Raw genomic sequence first — 16,481 nt, forward strand, 5'->3', positions numbered from 1 at the left:
TCTGCCATTGTTTCAGTCTTTCTTTTTTTTAACTACTCAAACCGCTGACAATATTTTTTTCTTTTTTTTTTTTACTTCTGAGTGACCTACAAACGTGTAACCTTGAATTCAGCTGGGTTGAATGCACACACACCACTGTACTGATATGAACAGTTCTGTCCTGCCTATGACAGCCAGCACCCACACAAACACACACGAGAACAAAGAATGCAGTCACGTTTCTCGTTCTGATATCCGGTGGACGGAGGACAAAAAAAAATGATGATGCTTATGTAGGGGTGATATGTTTATGTACTTTATTTACAAATCACGCATATCACATCCACAGCTAATGAACTGTATGATTAAACCCATATTACTGATTCACCCAGATATCATGAAGGAACGAGAAATAAGACTTGACGAATATTTTAGATGTTACTTGCTTCAATTCTTATTTAAAGGTACATGTGTTAATATGATAAATATAACATGCTTTGTTCATATGTTAATATACTGATATAATACTTAAATATTAGTACAATGAATTACTTATCTTAACATCTTTCTGCAGTAATCGTTGCTTGCTGCTAGCTAAACCACATGTTGCTTGCTAACCATCATACTTTGTCTTCGATCACACATAAACTGAGTAACACTCTAAAACACCGTTAAGAACATGTGAATCTTGTATATTAATGAACATGAATGTTTCTCTAAAACCTATGAATAAATATGCTTTTCTGAAACTATTAATGAATATGCTTGCCTAGTTGCTCTTCGCAGCACATTGTCGAATGCACAGACACAACTTGAATAGCACACTGAAGGCACTGTTGCCAGCCAATGCAAACACAACTCACTAAAACTCACCAGAAAAATCACTAAAAGAATCACAAAGAATTCACTAAAACCACTAAACTATATACAAAAAATGAAACTAATATGAATAAAAATAATGCACATATGCAAGCTTATTCAACTTGAACTATCAAATCTTTAGGAATAATTATAGTAGTAATAATAAACTAATAATAATTATTATTATCTCGTACAAGATTAAAAATTAGAAACTCATTATCGCTCAGGTCATATCATTACAAGCAGAAACGTGACATTTCGTAAAAAAAAAATATTTCGGTTTTGTTTAATGTTCCCCATGAGAAGAGGAATTTCTCATCTTGATTCTAAAACAAAACAAACAAAATCAGGATGAGAATTAACATTTTACATTCGCGACGGGACAAGGCTAACTCAAATTATCGTCTCGCTTTGGAGATGAGAATCAAGATGAGGCGAAAAGTGTCTAAACATTTCTCGTCTTACCTCGTGTCTCGAAATAGTATATGTCTATTCTTTAAGTAACAATTACTCTGTAGACTGAATCTTATACGCCATTTTGTTACTTTGTATTTCAGAGCTCACTGAATTATGGTCTGTGAATATCTCTTTGTAGCAAAGGTTTTATAATTACATCTGCATAAACTACAAGTTAGATTTTATATGCCTTACTGTTCAATGCTATTCTGTTACTTTTATTACAGTTATTTCCTTAAAACGTACATTAGAATACTTTCTACATGAAACTTTAGAGGAACGTTTTCTTTTAAAATTTGGGTAGTTGCAGAAATGTCTTGAAGGTACAGAACCCCTTCCCCGAAATCCCTATTTTTAAGTAAGTTTTGCCAAATTTTAATGAGACTTTAAAACTTTTAATACCATTAATATTATTATTATTATTATTATTATTATTATTATTATTATTATTATTATTAGACTACAAGGTGGATGCAATGCAGTGTTACATTCTTGTCGTTCTGGCGCATGACGTCATCTTGGTTGCAGACGTGGCCAACGAGAGTCAGATGAACTTTTAACAAGCCCTTGCTCGCTGGTATCTTACACGCAAACTTAAACGAAGTAAAAATTTTAATACAAACAATAATTATATAAACGCAATGTAATCAATGATTAAGCTAAGTGAATTCAAAGGAAGATATTTACAATAGCAAAAGAAGCAACATTATCAGTTCATATTAAGCAACTTTAAACTTGAATAAGCCAATATTGCTCACTACATTTTCTGCTTTTTCCTTCGTTTCTTTTTTAAACATCTGAAGTAATTCACTCGAGTATGCATAGGCCTGAATAATGTATAACACAGTATGTCGTTAATGCATTTTATTATTATATATTTATGTATGCTCAAGTATATATTCGTAACACATTGATCGGTTTTGATTTGCTATTATTTTGCTTGAAAGAGAATTCTTTACTGATGACGCCATATAAATTTTGAGAATATCTCAAGGGAGAATTCATGGTTTTCATAAACAGAGATGCACGTACGTATATTTTCGTTATGCTTGGACAGTTTTTTTAAGAGGTTGCTCCCACGTAAGTTTCATCAGAATCTCAGGGGATGTTAAAAACTTTATTGAGCAGGGACTCACGTATTTAATATTTTAAACATCGTATTTATTTTTTATTTATATAAAAATCAACTAATTTGAAATCTCTGATCGATTATTTATAGAATTTGTATTTGAACAAAAAGTTTGGTGAAATTTACAACATAACAAACTGCATTATTAAACATTTGTACGAAATAGAACGTTGCATATACTATTGTGTTCTAAAATATATATAGAAATAAATATGTATATACAAAGTACCTCAAACAAAGAAATTGCAACAACATGACTATTTCAAGCAAAAACAAAGTGCTAGGCGTAGATGAAGACGATGTAGGGGTGTTACAGCTAGACTACAAAACATATAAACCATAAAATTACATAATTGTCTTAATTTTCTTGATAAGTTTTCTCTTTTCTGTCCCGTGGACTAAAGAAGACAAAAGTTAAATGCAAGTGAATGATTATGTGGAATTTTGTGGAATTAGAATGCGGGAGTACTCCGAGAAACTCACGGACACGATGTTGTCCACCACTAACTCACTTGACCGAGAAGCGGACCAGTACCCCTTGCACCAGAGGTGAGCCTTCTGCCACTGAGCCACCGTGCTTCCTTGATTGGTTGAAAATGTACCATATTTTTAAATTTACTGCAGTCATTCTTAATTTTGTAATTCTGAAGGGGGGCCCTAAATATGTATAATTATCCAAAGTTATGATTAAAATGAACAAAAATTTCAAAATCTGAGTGGAAAAATGTCCCGACAATGTCGCCCTGATATGATAGGTGGATACTTTATTCTCTTGATCTAATACATCTTATATATCTTTGTAACCGTTAATCGTTATTACGAACCTTCCATTCGTTAGTTAATTTGAAGTGCAGCGTCCCGTTTCAGCACCGAGGCTACAGGGAATGCAGACTTCCAAAATGAAATGGGATCTGAACTACTTTAACGCGTTCAGTGCTCTCCATATGCGTAACTCGAGGGAGGTAAACCTCCTAGATCATCGTGCCTCCCTTCTCGAGTTACATCTCTACTGTAGCCGCCCCTTCACTTTGTTGGGTCACAACTTTGGACATCATCAAACCAACACAAGACGGTTCCAAATAGATTAATATTTTGTTTTGGCCCGGATATCACTAAATACGCTGCCAAGTTCCCTGGTCGTGGTCCGTTGTTCTGCAGAAGTACTGTGTTCTTTGTAGTGTATAAAACCCATACGTCTAATTGGAATGTCAGCCATGAGATGATCAATACAAGAAGAAGAAGATAATTCAATATAAGGATGAATAAATAGGAGAAACCGTATTATATGCTACCTTGTGATGATTAGGCTTCTTAACCATGGGCCACAGACATGAATACTATGAAGAGATCAATACACTGTAACTAATCATACGCGGGCTCTTCAGCACCAGCATCAACATATTGCAGCATTGCCTCTATTTTACACATTCACCGTGACATTATTATATACACCTGACCATTATACGTAGTCAGTAGCTATGACTATATACAGTACTCATTCACCATGTCATCCTAAGGAAATAGAAGCAACTAAAATGATTAAAATCAAATCCGGATATCACAACGACCATCTGTATATATTTATGCTGACTATAACCAACGACATAATCGGTAACTAAATTTCATCTCGAAATTGAATCGAAAGAAGACGGACATCATTAGGTGTTAGGAGATTTGGTCAAGGATCTCAATTACTTACTCGAACATGTTTCTCATATTTATAGGACTTCACGAACAAACATATCTATTCAATCGAAAAACAAAGATACGTGGTTTAAATTATATATTTATATATAATATTAAATATGGGATACTAACAACTAGTATAATCCCTGTATCAGGCACGTAGCCAAGGGGGGGGTCCGGGGGGTCCGGACCCCCCCCCTTCGAGACCAGAAATGAAAAAAATTAAGGAAGGATAAAACAAAATGAAATGACAAAAAGAAGGATCTGCGTTAAAAATTAAAAAGAAAACTACAGGAAGCTTTTGCTTACTCTTTCTTATGAGGAATTGTATTACTTGCAATATGGTGGCGAGGTAAGCGGGTATTCTGGAAGAGTCAGGGAATTTGGAATTTCAAGAAAAGTTATGGAATTCTTAGAAATCCTGCTACTAGTCAGGGAGATTTCGAGCTTTCGAAAGCATAAGTGCCGTTGTGTAACAGCATGGACATTTTAAATCATAACTTTTCGTCATCGCATCCTTGCAGTATCAAATTTGTTATTTCAAGGACAATTTTCTGTTGCTCCTTTAACCTGTCATTTGGAACCGACAGTAATTGACGGAATAATAAAAACCAAAAATTATGTTGAAAGAAAGTTCTGTTAGCATTTGATTCAACAGAGAAAGGAACGCATATATTGTAAAACTAGTTGAATATACACATGCTTCGCACAGGGGCTGTATTTGGAAGTCAACGCCTGTGGGAGTATCACCATTGATCTCAGCGACCGCGAAAACTATGGATTTGATACTAATACCGGTCATTTTGGGCTATTTTTTTACATGGCTCGGTATCCACCCCCCGCTGACTCCCCTGACTGAGGTTTTCCAGGGTTTCCCTCAGTCCTACCAGGCAAATGCCGGGATGGCACCTACTAAACAGCCCTGGCCGATACCTTCCCAAATCCTTTCCATTGTTAATGTTGTTGGATATTCAATGTAAAATGGCCTCTGAGCTGTATCTGATGATTGTTAAACAAATAAATATCGGTCATTTTCTACTACTTTTACATGTCCCGGTAAACGCCCTCCTTGAGACTCCCCTGGTTCGAATTTCTGCAAAAACGTTTAACTCTGGTCTGGAGCCTGGACCAAGGTATTCGTGACTAAAATTTGGTAACTCTCTGTCGATTTGTCTGGTTCCCAAGCCGGTTCCCGTAAACGCCCCCTGAGACCCCACTTTTTCGAAATTAAAAAAAAAACTCTTGGTCTTGATCTGGGGCCTGGGCCAAGGTACCTCTGACCAAAATTTGGTAACTATCGGTCCACTCGTCTGGTCCCCAGGCCGCACACAGACAGACAGACAAACACACAAACTAACTCTTTATTTTATTTATATTAGAAGATAGTTTACAAGACAGTATTCAGTATGTACTTTTTATAATAATTGAGGTCATAACGAAAGGAAAATTGTTATATTTGAATAAACAGAAGGACGTAAATATTGCAAAATCTTTTTCAATGTTTTTTTTTTTATTATTTTGCTCGAAATTTCTTCATAGTTTATTAAAATACTTGCCAACATATCCTCATTTTATTGTCCTAACAAACCAATATATGTTGATAGTAAAGTAGTTTAGATTGATCGAGCTCCTGGGCCCTCACATTTCATGTCACCCCCCCCCGTTACGAAATCCTGGCTAAACGAACCAATATATGTTTCAGTAAAATAGTTTAGAGTGATCGAGCACCTTTTGTGATGACCACAGTATTTCATGTCACGGACCCCCCCCTTCACGAAATCCTGGCTACGTGCCTGCCTGTATTTAGAACAATATACACGTTTTCAGTAAATAAAACTTAATTAACCTTCAAAACTGATTATCATGACATTTTTAAAACTCCATGTCAGTAAATTCCGTTTCTACAATTTTCTTCTTTTTCTTCCTTTCATAAATTTTTCATTAAGAGTTTGGTTTTCATTAAAATAACTGAATTGTAGATTAGATTTCCAAAGGGTTACAATGGTAAAATTTATAGTTATTTTGTTACATATTTTTAAATATATTACAAAAATTGGATTTTTATTATATAGTTCATTATTCCGAATCTGCATATTTACTACTAAATTGAACATCTAGATATAAATAATCTTTGACAAAATGATAAAATCTACTAAATAAACAAACTCTTTCAAACTTTCAGTTAAACAGCTAATGCAAGAGTTGACAAACTGAATTTATATTAAAGCATAAATATACTGTAAGGACCATGTACCAAAATGGTCCGTTACAGCCTCTGTGGGGAAAATTTTGTCTCAATGTCTTATGTAGAAGGAAACGATGATAGAAATGATCACCTCTGTCGCCCTCCCTCCCTCATGATTTCGAAACCGGGTCTTGCCTCAAAGTTCGTCTTTTTAAATCGTACTAATGGATTTTTGTATGCAGAATCAACACAACCTACTGTGCCCCTATATACTATTATTACATACTATTAATACTAAAAAGAAACTACATAATGAAATCGCTTTTTTTAAATTTCATTTAACATTGCATTTATTTATTAGTTTTATGTAAAACTTACCATATTTTAGGTTTATTTTGTCCTGTCGCCTGCAAGCTAAAATCCATTTCTGGAGACATTTCCTCACTTTTTTGAGGAAATCTAAAGTATTTTTTTTATTAGTTCCTTTAGTTTTTCTGTAATAATTACTACAGCCGTGCACTGCACAGTTAGGCATTCTCGATATCATTTAACAGAACAAAGTAACAAAAAGCCGCGCCTTTTCCCGTTGCTCCTTGCAAACCAGATGACGTCACAGCTACGACAGCGCTCCAGGCGACATGCGCATGCAACCACCTTGTAGTCTTTCCACCATACCTCCTAGTGGGGATTGTGCTTTACAAACGCCGTGTGTACTGGTTTCTTCGGTTTCCGCTACGTGCTATTCCAATATTTTTTTTCCAATCTCATCATCAACGTCTTCTGTAGTTTAGTAGCTTAACCATTACTTAAAAGAAAATTTTCTTAGCGCTCTTATGAGTTCAGTAGCCCTACTTTCTTCAAGAAATTTGCCTGGAAACTTTCCGTTTAACATTTAACTAGTTGTAGGGACGTATGCAGAGGGTATGTCATGATGGTTCTGACACTTCTCTATAATCCCGACTATTTTGTAACCTTTGCCTAACGCTAGAGGCGATTTTACAGATTTTAATACAATCTGTCCACATACAGAATTTGTCTTCTATATTATTATTATTATTATTATTATTATTATTATTATTATTATTATTATTATTATTATTATTATTATTATTACTGAATATTTCAGACCTGAATATTACGTCCTATTCCAATGCAAGTAAGAATACTCAAGTAAAGTAAAATGAAAAATATTGTTGGACCCTCTATAGGGATGAATTGCCTTATAAGAGATCCTTTGAAGAAAAAGAGGGGGAAAAAGGTGTCAGCTCCTGGGCAATAGGAAAATCGAACCTCCTCATGCCTTAACAGAAACTAAGTAGGATTTTTCTTCATAACGATGCAACATCCATTGTTTTGGTAATAGACTGGATTATGTATTCGTCATATTGACATTTTCACAAAATATACATACTAATGTAAAAAAGAATATTTCCTATTTACAAATTTTGGCTGAACGGATTTGTGGAACATGCGGAAATGGCGAACGAAAATATTATTTCTAGTAGGAGTGAAAGAACTTAGAAACAATTCTACAATGAAGCAATAACGTTTCAGACACATTTATAGCTCACAGTAAACCCTAAGGATGACCCTTATCTATTTATGAATTGTTTGCGAAACATGCTAAGTTCTAATACTCGCTCTAAGATCTAAGAGTGTAGACTGTGATGTCATGTTTTTAATATTTCCCCTGCGAAGAAATTCGTTTCAACTGTAACTTGTAAGAACGAGAGAAATTGACTATTTTTCATGTTATTATACATCTGAAATATCAACATTGTAATTGATAAAAACATTCTTAATTTCCTCTGAGGGAATCGAACCGCGGACTCGTAAATTACGAAACTAATGTACAAGCCACTACCCTAAGACAGCTCTGTTAAGTAAGAATCAAAAAACAATCGTGTATGTAGCAAATGGCACACGTTTTCGATTCCAATATTTTATTAACGGTGAAACACTGATTTTGGTCATGGTAAAATACTATAATCTAGAGAATTCAAATTTAAATTTGAAAAAAGACATACAAACACGCAAGAACATGAAGCAGAAAGTGGTCTTAAGAATAATTCGAACAATAAACTGGAACCATGTGCCTTAGGCCACAATATTGTGATTTACCGAAAGTATCTCCGCAACTTGTTTATATTATACTCGGTTATTCACGTTTTACAGTTACTTCAGGTAACCTTGAACGACAGGGATATGAACACAGATACATCTAGGACATGTAATATTTCAAAGACTCTCCCACCGGGAATCGAAACCGAGATCCCGCCCACTGAACTATCTGAAGGGTGGGGTTCCTGGTTCGTTCCCAAGGCAAGTAGGCTTGAGATGGGCAACATCGTGCTCCTTGGTTTCCTCGGGACACTGCCGTAAATGTGTCTGAAACGTGTCCCATAGTTTTGGAGCTATGGACTTTTTAAAGTTCATTTTCTCATGTTTTCGGCAGCCTATAACTCCGAAAGGAAGCATTTGTACACCCTTGTTAGTCTATACTTTTGTCTTATATTGGTTTCAGGGATCATCACCTCCCAAACGTTGTCGGTGTTGTTTTGAGATATCCTATATTATATCTATCTATCTATCTATCTATCTAGCTATCTATCTATCTATCTATCTATCTATATCTATATCTATCTATATCTATATATATATATATATATATATATATATATATATATATATATATATATATATATATATATATATATATAAATGGGCGGAAAGAGAGGACTATATTGGTTTTATCTCCAAATTTGAACTACATAATGGCAGTTGATTTCGAGAGAAAATTATAACATCAGCTACAATTTCGGAACTAGACGTGTTTCAACACCCGGTTAACTGGTTTCGGTTTTCTTTAAGCTTGAAACAGAACGTTTGCGTTTATTTCAGAAAATAAACTGTACTTCAGTTTTCCTTGAAAACACACACACTTTATTGGCACTTTTCAGAACATCCGTACATATTTTGGAAAAGTTCTGAACGATATGTGATTGTTTCGTTTTAGATTAAGGTATTATGAGTCTGTTGTTTCACTTTTGAATGGAATTACTGTTCCCCATGTTTTATCTCTATATAAATTTTTGTGAAAACAAGTAAATGAGCAATAGAAAATACAACTGTTTTCAAGTTAGGATTGGTTTGGGTTAAGAGTTATAAATGAAATCTTTACGTTTAATGTCTCAGGATTGTGCCTGTTATGTTGAGGAAGACTATGATTAAAGCAAGTGAACTATGATGGACGAATTGGTGGAATGAGAAAGTGGGAGTCTCCCGAGAAAACCCAAGAGCACGATGTTGTCTGTCTCATGCCTAATTGCCTTGGGAACGAAACAGGTACCCCACCCATCAGATAGTTTAGCAGGCCGGGTCTCAGTTTCAATTCCCGGTGGAGGAGTCCTTGAAATATTAAATGTCCTCGATGTATCTATGTTCGTGTTCCTGTCGTTCAATGTTACTGGAAATAACTATAAAAAAGAATAACGGAGTACAATAGAGATAAGTTACGGAGATACTTTCGGTGAATCAGAAAAAAAGTGTTCTGAATCACTGTTCCAGTTAAGGATTCGAATTACTCTTAAAACCACTTCATGATCTTGCGTGTTTGTATGTCTTTTCTTAAACTTAAACTTGAATTCTCTCGACTATAGTATTTTATCATGACCGAGAGCAGTGTCTCATCGTTAATAAAATATTGGAATCGTAAACGTGTGCAATATGCTACACACACGAGTGTTTGTTGACCTTACTTAATAGAGCAGTCTTAGGGTAGTGGCTTGAGCATTCCTTTCGGAATTTAGGAGTCAGCGGTTCGATTCCCTAAGAGGAAATTAAGAAAATCTTTATCATTTACAATATTGATATTTCAGATGTATAATAACATGAAAAATAGTCAATTTCTCTTGTTTTTACGAGTTGACACGACTTCTTTCACAGGGTAAAAACTAATAACCTGACGTCACAGTGTACAATCTCGATTCGTACGATCTGAAACCTTAGCGTGTTAAACAAACAATTCATGAATGCATAAAGGTAATTCCTTAGTCCTAATTTGTTTATTTAAATTGTTTAGTTTTGTTTAAAGATGTTTATTCAATGTAATTTGTAAGCTGTAAAAGAAGAAGAAGCAAATCGAGTAGGTACTTGTTGAAACTGTACAGCAACAGTGTGTGCGTGCGCGCATAGCGTATAGTTGCATCATCGTAGTGTTCATTGTGAATTTTATTTTAACTGCGGAGTTGTAAGAAACATTCATTATATTATTAAACCGAATTCTTATAGAATGAACCAGTGTTTGTGTTATACAGTCCATCACTTATAGAGGAACCAAAAATTTATTTTCATTTTTCTTGAGTATGCTTATATGCATTGGAATAGGACGTAATATTCAGGTCTGAAATGTTCAGTAATAATAATAATAATAATAATAATAATAATAATAATAATAATAATAATAATAATAATAATAATAATAATAATAATAATATAGAAAACAAATTCCGTATCAGGACAGACTGTATTAAAATCTGTAAAATCGCACCTAGCGTTAGGCAAAAGTTAAAAAATAGTCGGGATTATAGATATATGTCAGAACCATCAGGACATATTTTCTGCTAAATGTAACTTTTAAACTAACAACTAGCTAAATGTTAAACGGAAAGTTTCCAGGCAAATTTCATGTAGAAAGTAGGGCTACCGAACCCAAGAGCGCTAAGAAAATTTTCTTTTAAGTAATGGTTATGCTACTAAGCTACAGAAGACGTCGATGATGAGAATAAAAGAAATATTGGAATAAAGAAAATGGAAGGAAGCGAAAGCCGGAGAAACCATTCACACACTGCGTTTGTCCAGCACAATCCCCACTAGGCGGGAAGCTGGGTGGAAGAGCGTGAACTATTAAATTCACAACGCTTCAGTAATAATAATAATAATAATAATAATAATAATAATAATAATAATAATAATAATAATAATAATAATAATGGTATTAAAAGTTTTAAACTTGCCCTCAAATTTGACAAAACTTACTTAAAAGTAAGGATTTTGGGGAAGGGGTTCCGTACTTTCAAGACATACCTCTGCAACTACCCAAATTTTAAACAAAAGCGTTCCACTAAAGTTTCATGTAGAAACTATTCTACTGTACGTGTTCACTTCTATTCTACTAGTGAAAGTATTCTACTGTACGTTTTAAGGAAAATAATTGCAATAAAAATTACTGAATAGCATTGAACAGTAAGGCATATAAAAACTAACTTGTAGTTTATGTAGATGTAAGTATAAAAGCTTTGCGACAAAGAGATATTCACAGACCATAATTCAGTGAGCTCTGAAATACAAAGTAACAAAATGGCGTATAAGATTCAGTCTACAAAGCAATTGTTGTTTAAAGAGTGGACATATACTATTTCGAGACACGAGGTAAGACGAGAAATGTTTACGATACTTTTCGCCTTGTCTCGATTCTTATTTCCAAAGTGAGACGATAATTTGAGTTAGCCTTGTCCCGTCGCGAATGTAAAATGTTAATTCTCATTTCGATTTTGTTTGATTTATTTTAGAATCGAGATGAGAAATTCCTTTTGACGTGGGCAACATTAAACAAAACCGAAATCTTTTTTACGAAATGTCACGTTTCTGCTTGTAACGGTATGACCTGAGCGATAATGAGTTTCTAATTTTTAATCTTGTACGAGATAATTATTATTATTATTAGTTAATTATTATTACTATAATTATTGCTAAAGATTTGATAGTTCAAGTATTGAAACATCCAAGTATTGAAATATCTGAATATAATAAAAATGTTTGTCATCGCCGATCTATCGCCATCAAAATTCCTAAAGTAAGAAATTGCCCGACGTGGATTCGATCCAAGAACCTCCAAATTACTGGTCGAGCGCCTTGATCACTGAATCACGATCGCTACTCGATGAATGATTCGTCTTTAATGTGGTTGCGTTAGGTGTCTTTGCCTCCGCTTGCAAATATGTATATTGTTTTTCTTCGTTTCAAAACGTCTTTCGTATTTTTTTTTTATGATGATATAAGTGAATAACCTTCGCCAAAGTTTATACTAATAACTTGAGTTGTTCTTAAACCTTTGGTTCACAAGTTTGTTTCTTCTCTACACGAAACTACAGATATGAGAAATTTAATTCTCATATTCTGCATGTGGTTTCAAAGCAGTCGCTATTTCCTGAAGAGTGACTTGTGTCCGTCACGATACATACGACAACGTGAATAGTGTTATTGACCTTCTCATACACATGGTTCGTCACATTCAGAGTTTTATAATTTTCGTAGATGGTCGAGCAACTGTTGTTTAACTTCTTTGGACCACTTCGTATGAACTGACCGAGGGGCCTACAGAACACGAGGCAGTGTTGCTATATGTAGAGTTTATTTTATTTATTGTTTTTCTTATAGTTTGAAAATGTACATTCAATTCTTTTGCGGGGGTGTGTGTGGCTAAGATATATCTGGTTTTCCTTACTTTCTCCCGAATGAAAAGTGAAAACAAATTCGGGATCAACAGTTATTCGGAATCACGATTTAGTGCGTTATGTTAAGCAGATGAATATCTATTTGCTTTGTATATGGAAAATACGTTTGAATAAAGACTCGTATACTTAGTCTGTACACTACTACTGTATACTACTGTATACGACTGTATAGTCTGTATACTACTGTTTTTACTTACTGATAAAAACATTTGATGGCTTCGACCGATTTCTCACAGACAGGAAGTAAGTATAGCAAACCCACTCAGACAAAAACACAGTGAAATCACTAAACGTTCATATCGTATCCCAAGAATATTGTAACTTCAGATAATGAATTGTGGGATTTTGACGTGAGTTTGGGTCTATTTTGATATTCCATCAGTGGAAACAGTTGCAAGTTGTAGTAACTGAATTGGGAAAATGCTCACCTTAAGTCTTCCATTTACTGAAATATTTTCAATGTCGAAGTGCAAAACTGTTATAAATGTTTTACGCCTTCGAGATTAGACGTTGGATCACGTCTAGAGAATAAAAAAATGAAATGAAATCTTTAAGTTTTACGTCCCACGGTTATGCCGGTTAGGCTAAAGGAGACGGTGATGATGAGTGATGAATGAAATGGTGGAATGAAGAAAGTGGGAGGAAACGGGAGAACCCCGAGAAAACCCACGCATACGGTGTTTGTCCACCACAAAGTTCACTTGTGTAGAGAATAATATACATTGCATTTAAAGAAATATTTGTTTGAATTTTCAAAATTAGCTCTGTAAACTTAAGGAGACAAACTCAACAATACTAGTGAATTGCGGCGGTTTATTTGCGAGTGTTTATTTTGTTCTTTAATGTCTCTTTCCAGCATAAGAGCTATAGAGACAGACGTACTACTTACAGAGGATGCGAACCATTGATTTCGAGGTTTAATAATCCCCTCTGAAATGAACTATGGGCTATGTTTGTAGAAAGCACGTCTATTAACAATTTGCCACAAGTGTGTACTATTTATAAACTGGCGATACTTTAGCAGGTTTAGGCAATAAGTCCGTCAGATTTTGTGCTACGAGCCAATTACTGTAAATGTTATCTACACCATTATGTAGATATTCTCGAGTTCCCTTGGTTTGAGCTTTCTATGGATGAAGCATATTTCACCAAGGAATAAGTTATGGTTGAAGCTTTCTATGGTTGAAGCATATTTCACAATGTAAACAACCACATTTGGGATGACGAAAATCCACATGCCATACAGTTTCTCTGATTCAACAACGATTTGGCATTAAGGCATGGACTGGTATCATCGATGGTCATAATGCTATGGTCTGTTGTGTCGTACTTTCTTCCAAATCGCCTAACAGCTCCGAGGTATTTGACTTCCTGTATGATTATTGGCGCAGTTCTTGGACGATATGTCAAAGCTCATTCGCCAGAACATGTGGTTTTGACATGATGAAGTTCTATCACACTTTTCTTAGGACGCCCATCATCATCTCAATCTCACATATGAGAACAGATGGATCGGATGCGGTGGACCAACTCCTTTGCCACCACGATTATCAGATCTTACCCTTCTTGACCTTTTATATAGTACCACATAATGTGTTTTATTTATGAAATTTATGTCTTTCGGCTAGTCCACTAATTACAACGCCTGTTCATTGATTCCACAATTCTCTCCGTTTGTCTAGCACCTTGCGCTACTTAGAACCTCCAAGGGAGAGTGATGGGTTAAGCCCATTAAGCTTGACCATTAATAGTTCTCAGTCGTTGCAGCCTCTGAGTGTATAAGAGTTACTCCTACTGGTCGAGGGAACTCCGTAGGAAACAAAAAGTCTAACCAGCATAAACAGCCTTGGCACCTGAGTATTATAAGGCAAGTTCACCTCCCCAACTAATTGGAGTGCAAAATTTCTGAGTTACCGTGGATAAGTGCGGATAAGTTGAGTGCGTGGATAAATATTGTGCGTGGTTACAACCTAATAGAGACAGACCGGAGTCTGGAGTCCCCAGGAATACTCAGGGGGACGTGATTCCTGGCCCTGCCTACCTCAGTTCCTTCAAGCTCACTGGTGAGGTACCACGTCTGCATCGAAACTTCACATTCCGGATCCTTTGACACATTTTACCCATTTGAGAGTTATTCTGACGGTTTCCGCTTTCAGTAGGAGCTACTGTGTTCCAATTATTGCCTACCTCTAATTACGATAGATGCACTGTACATTATCTGTTCCTGTAGTTGATGTTGACAGACATTGCCATTTGAGAGACTTTTGCTTTTCTCCGGTAGGTGTGAAATAATTGCGTACTTCACATCGTTTAAATTTTAGGTTGAGGTAACGCATATATCCCAGTTCTAATAGCCCGAGTTAATGATTCGTTTGAGATGCTGGTAACAAAGCACGCCAGGATCTTACTTCACCTATTGAGGACAGTTAGGGAGCTAGTTCAAAGAAGGAAATAGCGAACTGGAATCTCTAGAACCAGTATTAGCTCTGCGCCGTGCCAATGTGCTAACTGAACAACACTCCAAAGGCATGAGAGCTACAATTCGGCTGGTAGTCTGTCCGTTTAAGGCTTATTGCATTTTTGGAGTTTAGTTTATATGGAACATTTACTTTTAATAATTAGTCAATTATTCATCCTCGTTTCTATTATTATTGTACAGGTACGATCATCCACATATTCTAGCTGGTCAAGGGACATGTGGTATTGAGATTATGGAGCAGGTCCCTGAAGTGGATGCCGTTCTAGTCAGCGTTGGAGGTGCTGGACTTATCGCTGGGGTCGCGAGAGCTATCAAAGGTATTAAACCCAGCGTGAAAATATACGTAAGTATTATTATTCTTTGAAAATAATAAAATAGTTTTAATATGCACTCACAGATATAAGTGAAGAGTTAATATTCTTGGAATCGTAATTACGAGTTGCTCACGAATGAGAATTTTCGTGACCTATTCAAATTAGTATTGCCAATAAGGTTTTCTCATCTTGTCTCCTAAATTTGGTAAGTCTCAATTCTTGAATGATTCTTTCTGGTCTCATCTCGTCTTGAAAATGTTTCGTCTAATTTTGTAAATTTATGTAGTTGATTTTTGGAAGTGACGTTGTTAGAATTTTACACTTAGTAATAGGGAATTCAAATGCTATATAGAAATAAGTTAAATAATTAACATTAATTAAGAAGATGCATATCTCCTGGTTCCTTAATCAATGATCATACCCAAACGAAAAGAAAAGTCGGTCACAGTATAAAAGCACCAGTAACTGATTTTAACAAGGTCAATTTTCAGAAGATATACGAAATGCATAGATACTTACTAAATTTATGACCTCTTACAGACACAAGCAGTGTTCCATATAACAATTCATATGTCAACTGAAATCACCAGCACCTCTGCTGAAAGAAACCGGAAACTGTAACTCAGAACTATTCACGTCTATACTAACAGTAGTGACAACGTACAGCGCAACTCTGTACCAACGTTAACTAGTAACGGTAGTGTGAGTCCGCGGTGGCTCAATGGTAGACCGTTCACCTCTAGCACGCGTGGTACTTGGTTAGATCTGAGCTCCCATTAAGTGGGCTTTGTTGTGGATAAATATTGTGCGTGGGTTTCCTCGAGTTCTCCCATTTCTTTCCAGTTTTCGTCATTCCACAATTATCATCCACTTTATT

General features: G+C 35.3%; 1 protein-coding gene across 1 annotated transcript in view; it reads left to right on the forward strand.

The window, feature by feature from the left end:
• The window catches only part of LOC145690307 (L-threonine ammonia-lyase-like), a 132,319-nt gene that overhangs the window by 32,842 nt on the left and 82,996 nt on the right, over positions 1–16,481 (forward strand). Inside the window, exon 4 of the mRNA XM_081765084.1 lies at positions 15,471–15,633. Within this exon, the coding sequence (XP_081621210.1) occupies positions 15,471–15,633 (163 nt within the window). The remainder of the gene's footprint in view (positions 1–15,470; positions 15,634–16,481) is intronic.

This window comes from Thermobia domestica, chromosome 7 (genome assembly GCF_964235325.1).
Source record: "Thermobia domestica chromosome 7, izTheDome1.hap1.1, whole genome shotgun sequence".
NCBI lineage: Eukaryota > Metazoa > Arthropoda > Insecta > Zygentoma > Lepismatidae > Thermobia > Thermobia domestica.